A 20,542-nucleotide genomic window follows, 5' to 3' on the forward strand; every position below is an offset into this window, starting at 1 on the left:
CTTCCCAGAGCTTCTGATCCAGTAGGCTTGGGGTCAAACTCACAAATTTACATTTCTCGGCCAGGTACTATGGCTCATATCTGTAATCCCAGTACTTTGGAAGACCAGAGCAGGAGGGTTGCTTGAGGCCAGGAGCTCAAGACCAACCTGGGCAACATAGCAAGACCCTGTCTCTATAAAAAAATAAAAATGAACTGGATGTGGTAGCTCACACCTATAGTCCTCGCTGTTCCGGAGGCTAAGGCGGGAGGATCACTTGAGCCCAGGAGTTCAAGGTTATAGTGAGCTATGGTTGTGTCACTTCACTACAGCCTGGGTGTCACAACAAGAGCCTGCCTCAAAAAAGCATAAAAATTAACCAAAACAAACAAAAAGAATTTACACTTCTAATAAGGTATTATGTGATATTGATGCAGATGGTTTGAGGACCACACTTTGAGAAATACTGCCCTAGAGTAATTACTAAACTAATAATGCAAAGAGGGTCATGGGGTCAGGAGTTCGAGACCAGACTGGCCAACCTGGTGAAACCCTGTCTCTACTAAAAATACAAAAATTAGTCGGGTGTGGTGGTGCACACCTGTAATCCCAGCTACTTGGGAGGCTGAGGCTGGAGAATCACTTGAACTGGGAGGCAGAGATTGCAGTGAACCAAGATCATGCCACTGCACTCCAGCCTGGGCACCAGAGCAAGACTCCTTCTCAAAAAAAAAAAGAATAATACAAAGAAATTGTGCTTAGAAAGTCAATTGAGGGATTAAAATGGTAAGCGAAAAATATACTTAATACAAGAGAAGGTAGAAGGAGAAATAGAGGAATAAAAATGAGACAAATAGAAAGCAGATAGCAAATTGGAGACCTAAATTTACCCATATTTAATAATTACATTAAATGTGAGTGAACTGATACTAAAATCAAAAGGCAGAAATTGGCTGGATACAGAAGTAACATCAAAATCTTTGTTGTCTACAAGAGACACACTTTTATTTTTGAGACACGATCTTGGCCTGTCACCCTGGCTGGAGTGCAGTGGCTGATTAAGTCGCTGCAGCCTGGAACTCCTGGGCTGAAGTGATCCTCCTGCCTCAGCTTCCCGAGTAATTGGGATTACAGGCACATGTCACTACAGTTTGCTAATTAAATTTTTTTTTTTTTTTTTTTTTTTTTTTTTGAGACGGAGTCCCGCTCTGTCGCCCAGGCTGGAGTGCAGTGGCCGGATCTCAGCTCACTGCAAGCTCCGCCCCCCGGGTTCATGGCATTCTCCTGCCTCAGCCTCCCAAGTAGCTGGGACTACAGGCGCCCGCCACCTCGCCCGGCTCGTTTTTTGTATTTTTTAGTAGAGACGGGGTTTCACCGTGTTAGCCAGGATGGTCTTGATCTCCTGACCTCGTGATCCGCCCGTCTCGGCCTCCTAAAGTTCTGGGATTACAGGCTTGAGCCACCGCACCCGGCCTTTTTGTTGTTGTTGTTGTTGTTGAGACGGAGTCTCGCTCTGTCGCCCAGGCTGGAGTGCAGTGGCCGGATCTCAGCTCACTGCAAGCTCCGCCTCCCGGGTTTACGCCATTCTCTCGCCTCAGCCTCCCGAGTAGCTGGGACTACAGGCTCCCGCCATCTCGCCCGGCTAATTTTTTGTATTTTTTAGTAGAGACGGGGTTTCACCGTGTTAGCCAGGATGGTCTCGATCTCCTGACCTCGTGATCCGCCCTTCTCGGCCTGCCAAAGTGCTGGGATTACAGGCTTGAGCCACCGCGCCCGGCCTTTTTTTTTTTTTTTTTTTTAGAAACAGGGTCTTGCTATGTTGCCTAGACTAGTCTGAAGCTCCTGGGCACAAGCAGCCCCCCTGCTTTGGTCTCCCACAGTGCTGGGATTACAGGCATGCACCACCATGCCCAGCCAGAGACTGCTTTAAATGTCAAGACAAAATGGGTTGAAAGTAAAAGAATAAGAATGGAAGAAGATACACTATCCAAATAGTAACAGAACTGGAGTGGTTATGTTAATATTGGGCAAGCAGACTTTAAGACAAGTGACTGAGCACTGTGGCTCATGCCTACATCCCACTTTGGAAGGCTGAGGTGGGAAGATCGCTTGAGACCAGAAGTTCCAGACCAGCCTGGGTAACATAGTGAGAGCCCATCTCCGCAAAAAATGAAAAAGTGAGGTAAGCATGGTTGTATGTACCTCTAGTCGTAGCTACTTGGGAGGTTGAGGTGAGAGGATCATTTGAGCTGAGGAATTTGAGGTTATAATGAGCTATGACAGTGCCACTGCACTACAGCCTGGGTAACAGAGCGAGACACTGTCCCTTTAAATAATGAAAAGGACAATACTACTGGAGAAAGGAGGACATTCCATAATGATGAGTCAGCACAGCTGAAAGATATAACAATTGTAAGTACAGGTACCTAATAACAGAACTCTAAAATATATGAAACAGTGACTGATAGAACTGAAAGGAGAAATAGACAAATTCACAATTATAGTTGGGGACATCAACAACCCTTTTTCAATAATTGACAGACTACTAAATAAAAACCATCAAGGATATATAAGAACTGAACAACACCAGCTGGATGTGGTGGCTCATGCCTGTCATCCCAGCACTTTTGGAGGCTGAGGCGAGTGGATCACTTGAGGTCAGGAGTTCGAGACCGGCCTAGCCAACATGGTGAAACCCTGTCTCTACTAAAAATACAAAAAAATTAGGCTGGGTGTGGTGGCTTACGCCTGTAATTCATTCCACCACTTTGGGAGGCCAAGATGGGCATATCACCTGAGGTCAGGGGTGTGAGACCAGCCTGACCAACATGTTGAAACCTCCTCATACAAAAATTAGCCAGGTGTGGTGCTTGTGCCTGTAGTCCCAGCTACTTGGGAGGCTGAGGCAGGAGAATTGGTTGAACCTGTGAGGCAGAGGTTGCAGTGAGCCAAGACTGTGCCACTGCACTCCAGCCTGGGCAACGGAATGAGACTCTGTCTCAAAAAATAAATAAAAATAAGAATACAAAAAAATTAGCCAGGCCTGGTGGTACGTGCCTATAATCCCAGCTACTCAGGAGGCTGAGGCAGGAGAATGACTTGAACCTGGGAGGTGAAGGTTGCAGTGAGCTGAGATTGCGCCACTGTACTCCAGCCTGGGCAACAGAGAAAAACTTCGTTTCAAAAAAAAAAAAAACTGTACAACACCATTAACAAATAAGATCCAATTAGCATTTATAGAACACTCCACTCAAAATTGCAGAATACACATTTTTTTCAAGAATGCGCACATAGACATTCACCAGGACCTCATACTGGGCTATTAAATAAGTCTCAATCAATTTAAAAGCACCAAAATCATACGGAGTATGTTCTCTAACCACAGTGACATTTATTAGAAAGCAGTAACAGAAATCTTGGAAATCCCCAAATATAGGGAGATGAAAATAACATACTTCTAAATTATTGTGGTTCAAAGAAGGAATCACAAGGAAATTAGAAAATATCTAACTAAATGAAAATGCAACATATCATTTGTAGGATGCGGCTAAAGCATTGCTGAAAGGGAAATCTGTATTTTTAATTGCTTCTATTAGAAAAGAAGAAAGCTTTAAAATTCAAGAAACTACAAAAAGAGGCTGGGCACGGTGGCTCATGTCTGTAATCCCAGTGCCTTGGGAGGTTGCGGTAGGAGGATCCTTTGAAGCCAGGAGTTCAAGCCTAGCTAGGCAACTTGTACAAACCTATAAAAAATTATGCAAACTTGTGGAAAAAAAATTGTAAGCATATTTTGGCAAGAAATAGTCTTATATAAAAATGGGGGGAAAAGCTGTAACTTAAGATAGGACAAACATAGGTTTGGTATATGTTGTAAGGGGCTTACACCTTTAAATTCCTACAGCCAGGTGCTGTGGTTCATGCCTGTAATCCCAACACTTTAGGAGGCCAAGTCGGGAGGATCGCTTGAGCCCAGGAGTTCAAGAACAGCCTAGGCAGCATGGCGAGACCGCATCTCTCCAAAAAAAATTTAAAAATTAACTAGGCATGCGTGATGATGGCCCACGCCTGCAGTTCCAGCTACTCAGGAGGCTGCGATGGGAGGATTCCTTGAGCCTCGGAGGTCAAGGCTGCAGTGAGCAGTAATCACGCCACTGCACTCTAGCCAGGAGACAGAGGGAGACCTTGTCTTTCAAAAAACAAAGAAATAAATACATTGACAAAAAGCAAGCAAGTCTCTTAAGAAATACAAATAACTGAAAAAAATACAGTCTTGCAAATAAATGCAAATTAAAACCGAAGTACAAGGAATACCGTTTTTACTCATAATATTAGCAAAAAATTTTTAAAAAAGCTTTTCAGTATTAAGGGTTCTCATGTGTAGTGTTTGGCATAGCAGGACTGTACACTAGTGAAAAAGATTTTGTAACCATTATTTGACATCGAGACATAACTTCATACAGTAAAGCACACAGATTTTAAGTATACAGCTTGCAGAAAAGCAGATATTTGTTTGTATAACTACCACAAAGATCAAAACAGACCATTTCATAGCCCTGAAGCTTCCCTCAAATGCCTCCCTGGGCATAACCTTCTAAAGCTAATCACTATTTTGACTACTGTCATGGATGACTTTTGTCTGTGCTTAGCTGTCATGTCAGTATAACTATACCACATGTATTCTTTAATGTCTAGCTTTAGCTCACCATGATGTTTGAAAATTCATCTGTATTGGTATATGTGCCAATAGTTTGTTCTTTTTTTATTACTATGTAATGTTCAATTTCCCCTATAAAGTTACAAAAGATCTCATATGGATTAACCGGAAGCAACATGAATCTTAATATTTAGACATATTCACTGTCTTTTGCTATATCTTACAATTTCGTATATGGCACTTATGTTTGTAATTTTTTCAGGGGAGAAATTGAGTAATTTGACTGACTCTTTTAGGTATGAAAGAAGGCTGGGAGAGGAGATCAACGGGTTTGACAACCCACAGCTTTTCTCATCCTACCCACAGCTTGTCCCACCCTACCCAATTATAACCATCTTGATTTTAACATCTAGTGCCAAGCCCACTTAAAAAGCTACACCTGGGTCTTTAGTAGCCTTCAACAATAAGTTTTTGTTTGTTTGTTTGTTTGTTTGTTTGTTTGAGACAGAGTCTTGCTCTGTGGCCCAGGCTGGAGTGTGGTGGCGTGATCTCGGCTCACTGTAACCTCCACCTCCCGAGTTCAAGCGGTTCTCCTGCCTCAGTCTCCCGAGTAGCTGGGACTACAGGCGTGCGCCACCACGCCTGGCTAATTTTTGGATTTTTAGTAGAGACAGGGTTTCACCATGTTAGCCAGGATGGTCTCGATCTCCTGACCTCATGATTCACCCACCTGGGATTCCCAAAGTGTTGGGATTACAGGCGTAATCCCAACCGTGCCTGGCCTCAACAATAAATTTTGAATGTACTATGTCCTGGCCAATTCTGGGTTCTAGGTAAAGAGATTTGCTAGTATAATCTAGTTGGAGGAAACTGGTAGAAATCATTTTTTGAAGGTCAGATCAAACAGTGGGCATTAAACCTGCATGTACATCTGAATTACTAGGGAAATTTTTTACAACACAGATTCTAGAGCCCACTGAATTAAGAGTCTCAGGGATGGGGTTGGAGCTTGGGTTCTATATATTTTAAAAGCTTCTTGAGTAATTTAGCCCAACTAACCCGGCACCAGTTTGAAGGAGGCATTTGGGAGCTATTGAAATAGAGAGTAAGTTGCAGAAAACCACATATTTGATTAGTGCATTTATCAAATATGTAACTATAATCCTGATTTTCTCTTTAGATGTCAAAATACAGCTTTGTCTTTTATATTTGGCCTCTTAATTTAAAAGGCTAAGACCCAACTCATAGTGCCCCTTGAAAAATCTCTACGTTCTAAGTTAGAAACATAGGTAACATTACTAGAATTTATGTTTTATTTTCACATTACCTACAGCTTGGGAGTCTTTGGCCTCATATTTCAAAGGAAAAACAGATCTAAGATAGTCCCCTACAAAATAGAGGATGTCACATTTTCTTCCACGTAAGAGTCATTTTAAAGTCTGCTTCTGGAGGAACTGTTTTTGACATCTCATTTGCCAGTACCCTCTGCTGATTCAAGGTTATGTGCTTTTATCAGAGCCGAGAGTGTGTGGAGCAGTTACAGCTGGAAGACCGAGTCCTCTGCCTGCACAGTAGGTGGCGAATCCTCTATGCGGGACTGGCAAATGGCACTGTGGTCACCTTCAACATAAAGGTTAGTGGTTGGGGAGAAAAGGCTTGCTTCCCATGCTACTTGCAAATAGTGTGAGCTTGTGTGGGAAGAAGTAGCAGGCAGGGGTTTTCCTGTTTTCTTCTGTGGGGAAGCAGCAGAATCAGCTGCTACTCAAACACAGTTATCTTCTGATGTAAGTGAAACAAGATCCTCCATTCTCTCTGCTTCTACTCAAATGTGCCAGGTCCAAAATGTAACTCCACTAAATTAAACCAAGCCTGAAGATTTGGGGCCAAATAATGAGTCATGGATTAAACTAGTCTGTCTCAGTTTAAGAATGACATCATAAAAAATGAACTTAAGTGCTCACTTCGACAGCACATACACTAAATTTGGAATGATACAGAGAAGATTAGCATGGCCCCTGCGCAAGGAGGACACGCAAATTCATGAAGCATTCCATATTAAAAAATAAATGAAGAAAAATGAACTTAAATTCCATTGAGTATGACATTGGTGTGGTTTGGCACTGGTTTAGGGTTTCATGAGGGCGGTCCATCTGTGAGGTGAACTGAGAGGTTTGCTCTAATGCCCAAATGGCTTCATTCTTTCCTAACCCAGAGATAAATTCATTTGTTGACCTAGCCTTTATTGAACATCTGTTATGTGTTAGGCCCCAGAATAAGGTTTAGTTTTTGATGGCCCTGTGTGCTTTGATAAGGTAGTTGGACTTCATCTTACAGGCTTTAAAGTATGAGAAACATGATCCCATTATGTTTCAGGAAAAGTCACTGGAGTTGATAAGATTGGGAAAGATTGGTATTAGCAAAGGCAGGGAGACCATTTAGGAGGCTTTGTAGTGGAAGCTGACATGAAAAAGGTTAAACAGGATGAAGAGAAGGGAATGGAGGAAAGATATAATCTAAGAGGTAGACTTGATAGGTTTGATTGCTAATTAATTGTGGCACCATATCCCCTGGTCATCTTGTAACCATGTGTTAGAATGGTACTAGTACAGTGTCATTCATAGGCTACATGCTAGCTGGAACTAACGGAAGATGTGCATTAAAATATGTCATGGTTTCTGCCTACAGGAAACTTAAAAATCAAGTTAGAATCTAATGTGTATATAATCAAGTGCCAAGTGATTTGGTGTATTTGATATGATACATCATAGAAGGGCAATTAGTGAAGATTTTTGCATTCTAGATGCAGACAAGTTCTAAGTCTGATTAAATTGGATTAGGGCAATAGAAATGTAGAGGAAAGTAAATTTAAAATATTTTAAAGGCTAAAATGTGATAATTACCTAATTATCTTCTCTTTTGTGAGATTATCAGAAGTGGACAGAAGTGGCTGGATATGGTGGCTCATGCATATAATCCCAGCACTTTGGGAGACTGAGGTAGGAGGATTGCTTGAGCCCAGAAGTTCGAGACCAGCCTGAGCAACAAAGCAAGACTCCTGTTTCTCAAAAAAAAAAAAAAAAAAAAAAAAAGATTTTTTAACTAAAAAAAAAAAAAAAGAAAAAAGCTAAGTATGGTGGCACACGCCTGTAGTCCCAGCTACTCAGGAAGCTGAGGCAGGAGGATTGCTTGGGCCAGGACTTCAAGGCTGCAGTGAGCTATAATCACACCACTGTACTGAAGCCTGGGTGACAGAGTGAGACCCTGTCTCTCTCTTTTTTTTTTTTTAAGTAGTAGACAGAAGTAAGGAGCAAGGCAATCTTGAGGCAAAATGATGAGATGATGACAAGAAATTCCAATGGAGAAGTTCTTTAAAGGGTTGAAAAGCCGTGGAGAAGATGGTCCTAGAGACAGACATTTGAGAATCTCTGCATAGATGTGAATTTTGAAAATGAGGGCTGGGCTTTTTCCTAGTTTGTCCATACTCTTAGAATGTAGTGCTTCTGGAGTCACAACAGAAAACCAGGACTGTTTACCAGGGCCGGTCTACCTTTGGGTCCCGACCTCCCCATTCAGTCTGTCTCCCTAGCACTTCAAGACGGCTGAAATCGGCCGGGCGCGGTGGCTCAAGCCTGTAATCCCAGCACTTTGGGAGGCCGAGACGGGCGGATCACGAGGTCAGGAGATCGAGACCATCCTGGCTAACACGGTGAAACCCCGTCTCTACTAAAAAATACAAAAAACTAGCCGGGCGACGTGGCGGCGCCTGTAGTCCCAGCTACCCGGGAGGCTGAGACAGGAGAATGGCGTGAACCCGGGAGGCGGAGCTTGCAGTGAGCTGAGATCCGGCCACAGCACTCCAGCCTGGTGACAGAGCGAGACTCCATCTCAAAAAAAAAAAAAAAAAAAGACGGCTGAAATCATTGTTCAGCAATATAGGCCTCCAGCCTATATTGAGCCTATCTGAGCAATGATCAGCTACTTAGTTTTTAGAAGCCTTATTCCAGGCATGCACCTAAAGAACTTTTGTGGAATTGGGAGGTTTAATGAACAGGGTTGGTTGGGGGATGAAGGAAAGAAGTCTAAAATCTGAGATAAAAGAATGTTTTGGGATTCAGGATGTGACCCTGTCACTCTGGTATAATTAGGCTTCTATAGTCTACTAAATGATGACAGAGATGACATGGAGCCAGGTGCCAAAAGAACATCATAATAAGGAGAATTTAGGCCAGGCATGATGGCTCACGCCTGTAATCCCAGCACTTTGGGAGGCTGAGGTGGGCGGATCACCTGAGGTTAGGAATTCAAGACCATCCTGTCCAACATGGTGAAACCCTGTCTTTACAAAAATATAAAAGCTAGCCAGGTGTGGTGGCGGGCACCTGTAATCCCAGCTACTCGGGAGGCTGAGGCAGGAGAATCACTGGAACTCAGGAGGCGGAGGTTGCAGTGAGCTGAGCTGGCGCCACTGCATTCCAGGCTGGGCGACAGAGCGAGACTCTGTCTCAAAAAAAAAAAAAAAGTGGAGAATCTGAGACTTACTGAAATTGTCTAGGAAGGTAATTCTAAGTAGAGATTTTTGGAAACAGCATGACACATAGATGGCCTAAATTTTGGATGACAGAAATAGTTCCTGGGTCTGTGTCAGGGAAAATGCACTAGGGTTTGAAAAAAAAAAAAAAAGGTTCACCTTTCATTGTTACTAACTTACAGGTGGTAAAAGAGAGCATAAAAAGAGAACCAGTTTCTAATTAGGATGGGGATGGTGTGGGTTGAAATTATAAAGGAGTTTATAATGTAAGAGTTTGCCCTCCTCAGATCAGGGGATAGGGAAGGTTCAGCAAAGAGGGTTGGAGTGGGAAATAGCAGAGATGGATACATGAAGGCTGCAGAGTGGGTATGAAAATTTGAGTACAGGTGACAGAAATGAGCGTTTGTACCAAGGTAATGATTTTGGTTAGTTCGTTTTGGAGTTTTCCAGCTAAGTTGTTTTTAGCTCTAATCTTGGCTTATTTTCCAGAACAACAAGCGACTTGAGATCTTTGAATGCCATGGCCCCCGGGCAGTCAGCTGTCTTGCCACAGCTCAGGAAGGTGCCCGAAAACTGCTGGTCGTGGGCTCTTATGACTGCACCATTAGTGTACGCGATGCCCGGAATGGACTGCTCCTCAGAACTCTGGAGGGCCATAGCAAAACCATTCTTTGCATGAAGGCAAGTACAGTGCAAGAGAATAGGAGTTGTCTGGCACAAATAGAAGGGTTTTGAGGCCAGGGGCGTGGCTCTCGTCTGTAGTCCCAGCACTTTGGGAGGGCGAGGCAGGGGGATCACTTGAGCTCAGAAGTTCTAGACCAGCCAGGGCAGCATGGCAAAACTCCATCTCTCCAAAAAAATACAAAAATTAGTGAGATGTTGTGGTGTGCACCTGTACTACTCACGAGGCTGAGGTGGGAGGATCACTTGAGCACAGAAGATCAAGGCTTCAGTGAGCCATGACTGTGCCACTGTACTCCAGCGCGGGCAACAGAGTGAGACCTTGACTCAAGCAAAGCAAAACAAAACAGAGAAGGATTTTAAATGGCATTTCCATGTTATCTCACGCATCATTTAGAAACACCACCTCAGAAAGAGTGAGGAGATTGCAAACCTTTTCTTCACACCAACATCACCAAGTGATACACTTTCATTTGAGAAGCAATGAGTGTATTTTGTTATAGAGTGGGTATACTCGAATGCCTTTCTAGGCTGCTTCATAGTCATGGTGGAAAGGTAACAAACCTAATAATACATTATCAGTTAATTAGCATGATACTCGAATGCCTTTCTAGGCTGCTTCATAGTCATGGTGGAAAGGTAACAAACCTAATAATACATTATCAGTTAATTAGCATGATACTCGAATGCCTTTCTAGGCTGCTTCATAGTCATGGTGGAAAGGTAACAAACCTAATAATACATTATCAGTTAATTAGCATGCTTGGTGGGGGGCATAGGTTTCAGCTAAGAAAATTTGTCTGAGAAACTTTTATACCTAGTTCATTGTGCTCATCTCAAAATAGGATGGAAATTAGAATTTGCCAATGTGTATTACAAGTTGTAGAGAAAATTGAGAACCGTATACAGAATCTGACATGTTGAATTTTTTTCTTTAAGGTGGTGAATGATCTCGTGTTCAGTGGCTCCAGTGATCAGTCAGTCCATGCCCACAACATTCATGTAAGCTATGTTGGTGTTGTGTAAAGAAACCTTGAGTAAAATAATCGTTAAAGCTTGATGGTTTTCTTAAACCTCTTGCAATTTAAATTAAGCCCTTTATCCACCAAAGGAATTTGTCATCATCCCTATGCATGTGCTCTTGGATAATATTATGTAACCTAGAAATTCTACCTCATCAACGTTTTTAATGGTGGACAGACAGACTCAAAGTTTATGTAAGGTTTAGTTTGAATGCCTCATTTAAACTTGAAATAAACGGAGCAGCTGAGGCTTTCTGAAAGTGGGTATGATATGTAGTTAAAATAGAACTAGTAAAAACAGCTGAGAGCTGGGCCCAATGGCTGTCACCAGTAATGCCAGCTACTCAGAAGGCTGAGGTGGGAGGATCACTTGAGGCCAGGAGTTTGAGACCAGCCTAGGCAAAATAGTGGCCCTGTCTCTTAAAAAAATTTTTTTTAATAAGCTGGGCATGGCAGTGCATTCTGTAATTCTAGCTACTCAGGAGGCTGAGGTGGGAGGATTGTTTGGGCCCAGGAGTTCAAGGCTGCAGTGAGGTATGATCGCATCACCGCACTCCAGCCTGGGTGACCAAGTGAGACCCCATTTCTTTTTCTTTTTATCTTTTTTTTTTTTTTTTTTTTGAGATGGGGATCTCACTTTATCACCCAGGCTGGAGTGCAGTGGTGCGATCTTGACTCACTGCAGCCTCAACCTCTTAGGCTCAAGGGATCCTCCCACCTCAGCCCCCCAAGTAGCTGGGACTAATGGTGTGAGCCTCCATGCCTGGCTAATTTTTTCATATTTTTTTTGTAGAGATGGGGTCTCTTGCCCAGGCTGGTCTTGAACTCCTGAGCTCAAGTGATCTGCCCACCTCGGCCTCCCAAAGTGTTGGAATTATAGGTGTGAGCCACTGCACCCAGCCTGTGAGACCCTGTCTCTTAAAAAAATGAACAACAGAAACAGCTGAGAGAGTGTTCTCAGGTCGTAGAGGCAGCTACATTCCTGGTCTATAACCTCAGAATAATAATTTGAAGCTCAGTTCCTGGTCTGTAACCTCAGAGTAATAATTCCCAACTGATAGACTTGTGGTCTAGATCCAGTGAAATGAAAAAAGTAAAAGTACTTGGAAGGCTATAAATACAGATAGAGTTTTGGCCACTTTCTTTCCATGACATTAGAGTCTTTCCATCAGGATACAATTCATATATTTTGTGTATGTAATAAATGATTGTGGAATACTTCTATTAAAGTTAATACTATTAATACTATTTGTACAGTTAATTAACACTATTAATTGTATTAATTGTATGTGTACAGTATCCTCAGAATTATGCCTCTTAGAATTATAGAATTATAACCAGGAAGGAGTCTCAAAAGTCAGTCTGGTGACTCTTACTTCTCTTCTGACACAGACTGGTGAGCTCGTGCGGATCTATAAAGGTCACAATCACGCAGTGACTGTGGTGAATATCCTAGGAAAAGTGATGGTGACTGCTTGCCTGGATAAATTTGTTCGTGTCTATGAATTACAGGTAGAATTTAGATTCAGTATTTTGCTTGAATGATTTGGGGAGATTGTCATTTTGAGTTTAGTGTTGATTTTTGATACAGTAAGGTGGGATGGAACCCAGGAATCTGCATTTTCATGAGCTTTCTAGATAATTATGAAGCAGCTGGCCTGTAGATTACAACTTTCACAAACTGCTCTGAGACACTTGATCTGGGTCATGGGTGTCAAAACTTAGTTTCTAGTTCTAGTTAATTTATAGTTCTTGTGTGCAATTTCAAGTTTGAAACTCTGATTCTAACAAAATTGATTTTATTACCTCTAATTACCAGCTCCCTCCTTGTATAGTAGAATGTGAAAGAAAAATTGTCGTTAGATTATATTTCTGTTAGAATGCTACTAGTGCTTCCACTTAGCGCCTCAGGTGTGGTTTTATACCTGCTAAAGGCCTTTAGGGACTGTACTTATTAAACGCAAGGTATAAATAACTTTAATTCTTTCTTTTTTTTTTTCTTCTGCCTAAGTCTCATGATCGATTACAAGTTTATGGAGGACACAAAGACATGATTATGTGTATGACCATCCATAAAAGCATGGTAAGTGTTATTTGTCATGTCAGATATTTGCTTTTGAATGTGTTTGCTAAAAAAATTGTTGTCACTTTCAAAAGTGACATCTGCTGATATGCCTCATTGTTAAGTACCTTCCCATCTCTTGGCATAATAGGGAAGTAACCAGGGGACAGTGTTGAATATTCCATTGTCTATTAACAGCCAAAATTATTACAATAAAAATGGTAGTATCAACTACAGTTAAATAGAAGGTAAATTTAAGATGCTTCAAAAAATTGAGTGGTGCCTTTTCCAGAGACATGATCTGAATAGAACACTGGAATGGAGTCAGGAGATTTGGCCAGTGTGGCATGGTTACAGCAGATCTAAAAGTAGAAACCAACTCACATAACCCTGCTAAGCCTTTTTTTTTTCACTTTTAAGTTACGGAGTTGAACCAGAATGGATGTTTTTCAGACTCTGAGTGGTAGAATCCTTTCTTTTCCAGTGAAATACAGGTGCCTAATGAGCACCCGATGGAAACCAGGGCTACCCCAGTTAAAGTAGAAAGGCCAAGTGGGTGCCTCTGAGCCCTGCCACTCCTCTCTGCCCTGGTCCCGAGTGGCTTTCTAAGGAGCACAGCTGCAAAATATCTAGACTGGAAGATCTGGAAACTACGTTCCCATTCTACTACTCTGGAGCTGGTTTTGATTTAGGTGTTTGTTTTCTTGTAGCTGCTTCAGGGAGCTTGTGACCTGTTTTGAGGGTGTTTTGTAGTTTGTATGTATTTTGGTCTGACACTATAAACCTGTCTTTCTCCAGATTTACACTGGCTGTTATGATGGCAGTATTCAGGCCGTGAGGCTTAATCTGATGCAGAATTACCGCTGCTGGGTAAGGAGTGAAACTCTTCTGGTCACCGGGCTGGGAGAGCTTGCTTCACCCTAGGCTAATTGATCTTCACTATCATCAGTGTAGCATTTTTATATTTTAGCATCTACTTTATGCCTTACACCGTAGATCACAGGCTGTCTCCTAGGTGGTTGTTTGTTTATTATAAAATCAATACATGCTTAGAAAGCAACAGTACAGCAATATATGAAATAAAAAGTGGAAGTGCTTATTTTGGTAATGGCACTGCCCCCTGTACTCCCGCTCATCAGAGATTACTAGTATTAATGGTTTGGTTTGTGTCCTCATTGGTTTTTGAGGAATAGGCAAATAAAAAAAGTCTAAGGTCTTGTAAGTTCCAAACCTTAGTTCATCAGGCTGAATTGTGTGATTTTTATTTTGGGGTGAGGGCTGATGATTAACCCTTAAAATTTTCACACTATTTCTTATAAGCCTTAATTTTTTTTCATCAGTTCTAACAATGGTAGCTTTTCCCTAAAACCCTAAGATCCTTTTCAGCATTGATGGCATGAACTTTGACACTCTCCACTTTAAAATCCGACTTTACACTTGTCCACAGCCTAGTGACTTTTCAGCTCTCTACACATTACTATCTTTGCTTTTTAATTTTCTCAGTGAAGGCAAGCAAAATCTAGTACAGTTCCTCTTTATCCAAGGGGCATATGGTCTATCTTTTTTTGATGTGGTAATCAAGAGGGCTAAGTGACTAACAGGCGGTAGCCAATATAGTATAGATATGTTGGACAAAGGGACAATTCACATCTGGGTGAGATGCAGTGGGATGGCAGGAGATTTCATCACACTGCTCAGAATAATGTGTAATTTAAAACTCAAGAATTGTTTATTTTGGGAATTTTCCAATTAATATTTTTGAAGATCAGTTAACCACAGGTAACTAAAACCTCAGAAAGTAAAACCATGGATAAGGAGGCACTACTGAATGACAGGATCCAGAGCACACAAATAGAGTTAATCCATAGAGAGAAATGGGGAAGATACCTCTGGCTTTATAGAGAGAAAGATGGAGTAGTACTGACAGAGGAGAAACTTAACTTTGCATTACTTTTTTTTTTTTTTTTGAGACAGAATCTCTCTGTTGCCAGGCTGGAATGCAGTGGCATGATCTCAGCTCACTGCAACCTCCACCTCTGGGGTTCAAGCGATTCTCCTGCCTCAGCCTCCCGAGTAGCTGGGAACACAGGCACCCGCCACCACACCCAGCTAATTTTTGTATTTTTAGTACAGACAGGGTTTCACCATGTTGGCCAGGCTGGTCTTGAACTCGCGCCCGGCCTGGATTTTTTCTTTCTTTTTCTGTAGGGACAGGGTCTCACTATGTTGCCCAGGCTGGTCTCGAACTCCTGGGCTGAAGTGAACCACCCACCTTGGCCTCTCAAAGTGCTGGGATTACAGGTTGTAATCCCACTGAGCCACCACTTAGGAAGCATAAGACACTAGCTTGTGCTTTCTAATACATGAAATTAAGCTACATTTATAAGTAAAATTATAGCTTAAAAAAATAAGTAGGTAATCGTAAGATTGAGATTCAAGTGATAAAGGCTGTGAGTAAAATCAGGCCTCCATTGGCAAACACAGTATTCTACAATAAATATTTCCACAAATGTAGTTTTCTTTATCAGACATTTTTATTTTCACGTTTACATTCAGTAGTTCTTAGAATTGTTAAAAATAGCCCTTTCGGGCCGGGCGCAGTGGCTCATGCCTGTAATCCCAGCACTTTGGGAGGCCAAGGTGGGCAGATCACCTGAGGTTGGGAGTTTGAGACCAGCCTGACGAACATGGTGAAACCCTGTCTTTACTAAAAAAAAAAAAAAAAATTATATATATATATATACAAAATTAACTGGGCGTGGTGGTGCACACCTGTAATCCCAGCTACTCGGGAGGCTGAGGCAGGAGAACTGCTTGAACCCGGGGGGCAGAGGTTGCAGTGAGCCGAGATCGCACCACCGCACTCCAGCCTCGCCGACAAGAGTGAAACTGCATCTCAAAAAAAAAAAAAGCCCTTTCGGTATAATAGGAAAGGTACTTGTCTTTTGTATTGAATAAACTAAGAAAGAAACTCAATTTTATGATGGCAGCATAAAAAATACAGTTTAAACAGAATTTTATGGTGATTTATCCATAAATATTTGCTGACCTTTTTCTGATTTAAGACATAATTGCTATGTTAGTGCTTTGCCCTCTCAAAATATCAAAATAGCAAAAGATTTTTCCAGTCTTTTCAAGGTTCCTCGTTATGCTGATACTTTGGTTGCCTTGGCTTTGTTGTCTTTTCTAGCCAAGAATAAATTTAAAATAAGGGCTGGGTTTTTGCTTCCATAGTGCCTGTGGGAGCCAGGTGGGGCTGTTCTCATTCACGTTCACTGCACCCTTTTTCACCGAGTCCCCTCATTTTCTTTCTCTCCAGTGGCATGGCTGCTCTCTGATATTCGGCGTTGTAGATCATTTAAAACAACACTTGCTGACTGACCACACTAATCCCAACTTCCAGACTCTGAAATGTCGCTGGAAGAACTGCGATGCTTTCTTCACTGCTAGGAAAGGATCCAAACAGGTACATTAGTGGGACTTGAGGTTCACCTGGGATTCAGTAGACTGCTCAGAGCAGGGGCTAGCAAACCTTTTTTGTTTTATTATTGAGAATTGCCATATATAGGGAGGGCCTACGGTTTTTCTTTTTATGATTCAGAGATTTGGGGGATAGCTTAATGAAGTTTCAAATGAAGAATTAGGTCATTTTTGAGAAAGGGCCTAGAGAATGTTTTCAGATGTTTCAAATCCAGTAACTGAACCTGGAGATTTATTACAGTGCTCTTGTGCTGAGACAACAGCTCACCTTTAAGTACACGCTTTCACGTAAGTTAGCGAAGTGCTGGCTCCTGACTGCCTTTCCCCTCTGGATCCTAGGTGGAATGGACCCACGTGGCTTTCCTTGGCTTTGACTTTCTCCTGTCTTACTATCAACTACTCTCTCATGGGTCCTTTTCCCTTCATTCCTAGGATGCTGCAGGACATATTGAACGACACGCTGAAGATGACAGCAAAATTGATTCATGAAGTTGTTTGCCTCCCACGTTGGGAAGTCATTGGTTGAACTATTTTCACATCAGCCCCCCACACAGGCCACTCTCTTCCCTTCCTGGGTGAAGCAAGGAAGGAGAAAGTGGTTACTAGCCAGGCCCCTAGCATGAGTCTGGGCAGCTCTATGGGATGATAGATTACTCTTTAAGTTCTTGCTAGAGGTTTTAAATAGATGTAGACAGATGTTAGGGAACCACACTCCTCTGGGACAGCATGGCATACAGTGATTTATGCTACTTGCGTTCTCCAGATGTTTACTAAAGATACAGATCCTAATTGGTTACCCAGTTTGACCCTAATCATATGTATATTTTATTGACTTCAGTTTGCAATGTTTAGTTTATGTTCTTATGGTGGTTTAAACCTATAGTCAGGCTTTTAAGTACAAATTTGTTTAAGTGCTAGACTTTTGGGATCAGTTTTAATTTCTCCATTTGTAATAGCTGGGTATTTAAATTGGAAGCAAATCGTTTTCTTTCTTAACAGTTATGTGCAGTGTGTGTCCCTGTTTTCTTGCTTCATAGATGGACAGAGCTTGCTTTAAGTGCTAAAGGACACAGTAGATTTTTGACAAACAGCGGCTGCTCTGCTGACTGTATTTTAGGAATTCAGAAAGCAAATCACATAGTGACAAGTCCTTACAACACCACTTCCTAGTAAACCTCTGTAAATGTGGACAGAAAGCTCAGTGTGAGGCAGTGCGTAGACCTAATGTCTACCTTTACGTTTGCTGTTGAACTGGGCACTACCTGCCACAGATCCTATCAGGCTGTTGCAGCTGGAGGTGTACCTTTATCTTCCTTTCTAGCGTCTGACCCTGCAAGCCTAATGTCGGTTTGAACCCTTTTGGTTTGTTCAGTTGCCAGCCTCCATCTCTCCCACTGTACGGCTGTGCCTAGACTGATGGCAGCCATCCAGTATTCCTCCGGGCTCATGTTTTCCACCCCTCTGCAGCACCCAAGATGGTGGGGGAGAAGGGGTTAGAATAAAGCATCTGAATACGGTTTTTAGGACCTCAAGCAGACTTCCTAGAGACTTGTTTCTGAGACAGTTCTTTGCCTTCACTTCCCTGCTAGGTGGGAAAGAAGAGTGGAGCAGAGACTCTGCCTGGCCACTGAGAACAGCCAAATTCACAAACCCTGAGTGGGGTTTTGTTTTTGGATTTTCTCCAGACTCATCAGTAAACCTGTAGAAGTGTTGCTTTCCAGCCTTTTGTTTCTGGATCCTCAAAACTCAGAAAGTGGCCAGGCGTGGTGGCTCATGCCTGTAATCCCAGCACTTTGGGAGGCCCAGGCAGGCAGATCGCCTGAGGTTAGGAGTTGGAAACCAGCCTGGCCAACATGGCAAAACCCCATCTCTACTGAAAATACAAAGTTAGCTGGGCATGGTGGTGTGCACTTGTAATCCCAGCTGCTCAGGAGGCTGAGGCAGGAGAATCGCTTGAACCCAGGAGGCGGAGATTGTAGTGAGCCGAGATCGCGCCACTGCACTCCAGCCTGGGTGACAGAGTGAGACTCCGTCTCAAAAAAAAAAAAAAAAAAAAAAACCTCAGAAAGCTTCTTCAGAGAGAGAAAATAAGGGGGAGGAGCCCAGGGCCACATACCAAGCTTTGGGACATGCTCTCTGGGATTGCAGAGCATCCAGGTCTGTCTTTGCCCCTATTAGTGCACACACATCTACTCACATGTCTTCCCTCAGGCTATCGGGCAGGGGGACTTCACCAGGGGGTTCGTGGATAGGCTTCAAGGGTCTGTGAACCCCCAGAAATTGTGTGTGAGACTGAGTATGTGTTCTTTTTTCCAGGAAAGGCTCCAGTGGTTCTTAGTTGATCCAAAAAATGTTAAGAATTAATCTAGAAGGCTGGGCTTGGTGGTTCACGCCTGTAATCCCAGCACTTTGGGAGGCCGAGGTGGGTGGATCACTCAAGGTCAGGCGTTTGAGACCAGCCTGGCCAACATGGTGAAACCCCGTCTCCACTAAAAATACAAAAATTAGCTGGGTGTGGTGGCGTGTGTCTGTAGTCTCAGCTACATGGGAGGCTGAGACAGGAGAATCACTTGAACCTGGGAGGTAGAAGTTGCAGTGAGCCAAGATCCTACCACTGCACTCCAGCCTGGGCAACAGAGTGAAACTCCACTTGAAAAAAAAAAAAGGTTAATCTAGGAGATAATGAATGGCCTAGTACTAGATAATAAATGCCCCCACAAGCTCTTGACTTCTGTCCTTAGGGAAAGCCATTTTGTTAACCACACTAGTGAGATTTATGTGATGCTTAATGGAGAACAGAGAAGATCTTGTTGCAAAAAATGTGTTAAATATTCGTGCTGTTTCTGTATGAGATTAAGAAGCTTTTCTCACCTCTCACCCCTGTTTCCTGTAAGGATATCCAGAGAAGCCAAGCTGTTCTGTGTGTTTGGGAATGGCCGTTTCCCGGGAAGATGCATTGGGATCGACGACTAAACCAGGCCCTTTTCTCTGGGCTGTAGTGAAGCCGCATTTCCATGCTGGCTTTGTGCTGAGAGAGCCTCGAATGCTCTGCAGCATAGTGCCCTTCTGCCCTGCCTGAGGATGTGTGGAAAAGATGAGAGTGGAGGAGCCTTTGTGCAGCAGGAAGAGGCTAGGTGAGGTGTTGGGCAGTTGTGGGGAACTCCTGAGAGTATTCCAGACAGGTAGAATCAGTAAGAACTCCGATTTGGACTTCGCTTTGGTGGAACTGTGCCTGTATCTGCCTGTGTGTGTGCAAGTGCGCGGTTCCTTTGTGTGCATGTGTACGCGTGGGAACCTGTACTTGTCATAGTTTTCTTCATTTCACGAAGGCTTTTTTTGAAGCAGTGGCAGTAATAATGCCTTTGTTTCAAGAACACGTGAAATTCTTTTAACACCAGATTAGCGTATTACCCAAAATGAACCGTTCTAGCCCTCTGTTAAGAAATAAAGGGACCATAAGCATTTTGGCTGCTTATGGTTGTGTGTTACTACTTACAAGTGTCTTGAAAATTATGCAGAACTTTGCCTTCTTTTTTTAATGTCTTCCACAATGTCGTGACTGATTATAACCCTGCTTCCCCTCAGAGAAGAGCTGTGGCTCAGGGATCTTTGTTAACTCTGGCATTTAGTAGCTTTGTGAAGGAAGAAAACCATTAAGTGACCTGACAAAAACTGACTCATGTCTTTAAAGTAGTTGGAGCCACTTTTAGAATGTTATTCTTGGTTGCTTTTGCCTACTTCTAATGGCTTAAAGCCAAGAAAACCATAGTATAAATCCTTTTGTGTACCTATGCTAGTGTTAAAATGGCAGTTTGTTCTGATGAAGTATCAGTCACTTCAAGTTTTATGTGAAAGTTTTTAATTAGGTTAAAAATAATTTTGGCGGTCGGGCACGGTGGCTCAAGCCTGTAATCCCAGCACTTTGGGAGGCCGAGGCGGGCGGATCACAAGGTCAGGAGATCGAGACCATCCTGGCTAACACGGTGAAACCCCGTCTCTACTAAAAAATACAAAAAACTAGCCGGGCGAGGTGGCGGACGCCTGTAGTCCCAGCTACTCGGGAGGCTGAGGCAGGAGAATGGCGTGAACCCGGGAGGCGGAGCTTGCAGTGAGCTGAGATCTGGCCAGTGCACTCC

General features: G+C 42.8%; 1 protein-coding gene and 1 non-coding gene across 3 annotated transcripts in view; both read left to right on the forward strand.

Moving 5' to 3' along the window:
- The window catches only part of ZNF106 (zinc finger protein 106), an 81,174-nt gene extending 60,894 nt beyond the window's left edge, over positions 1-20,280 (forward strand). For both annotated transcript variants that reach the window (XM_033190420.1, XM_033190418.1), the window contains 8 exons: positions 6,150-6,266; positions 9,651-9,842; positions 10,782-10,844; positions 12,257-12,376; positions 12,876-12,947; positions 13,725-13,796; positions 16,246-16,392; positions 16,839-20,280. In XM_033190420.1, the coding sequence (XP_033046311.1) occupies positions 6,150-6,266; positions 9,651-9,842; positions 10,782-10,844; positions 12,257-12,376; positions 12,876-12,947; positions 13,725-13,796; positions 16,246-16,392; positions 16,839-16,895 (840 nt within the window). In that variant the 3' untranslated portion in view covers positions 16,896-20,280. The remainder of the gene's footprint in view (positions 1-6,149; positions 6,267-9,650; positions 9,843-10,781; positions 10,845-12,256; positions 12,377-12,875; positions 12,948-13,724; positions 13,797-16,245; positions 16,393-16,838) is intronic.
- LOC117071635 lies at positions 6,587-6,693 on the forward strand. Its single transcript, XR_004432403.1, has one exon. It is a non-coding gene; the product is annotated as a U6 spliceosomal RNA (small nuclear RNA).
- Positions 20,281-20,542: the final 262 nt, after the last annotated feature.

Source organism: Trachypithecus francoisi, unplaced genomic scaffold, assembly GCF_009764315.1.
Source record: "Trachypithecus francoisi isolate TF-2019V2 unplaced genomic scaffold, Tfra_2.0 Lachesis_group3, whole genome shotgun sequence".
NCBI lineage: Eukaryota > Metazoa > Chordata > Mammalia > Primates > Cercopithecidae > Trachypithecus > Trachypithecus francoisi.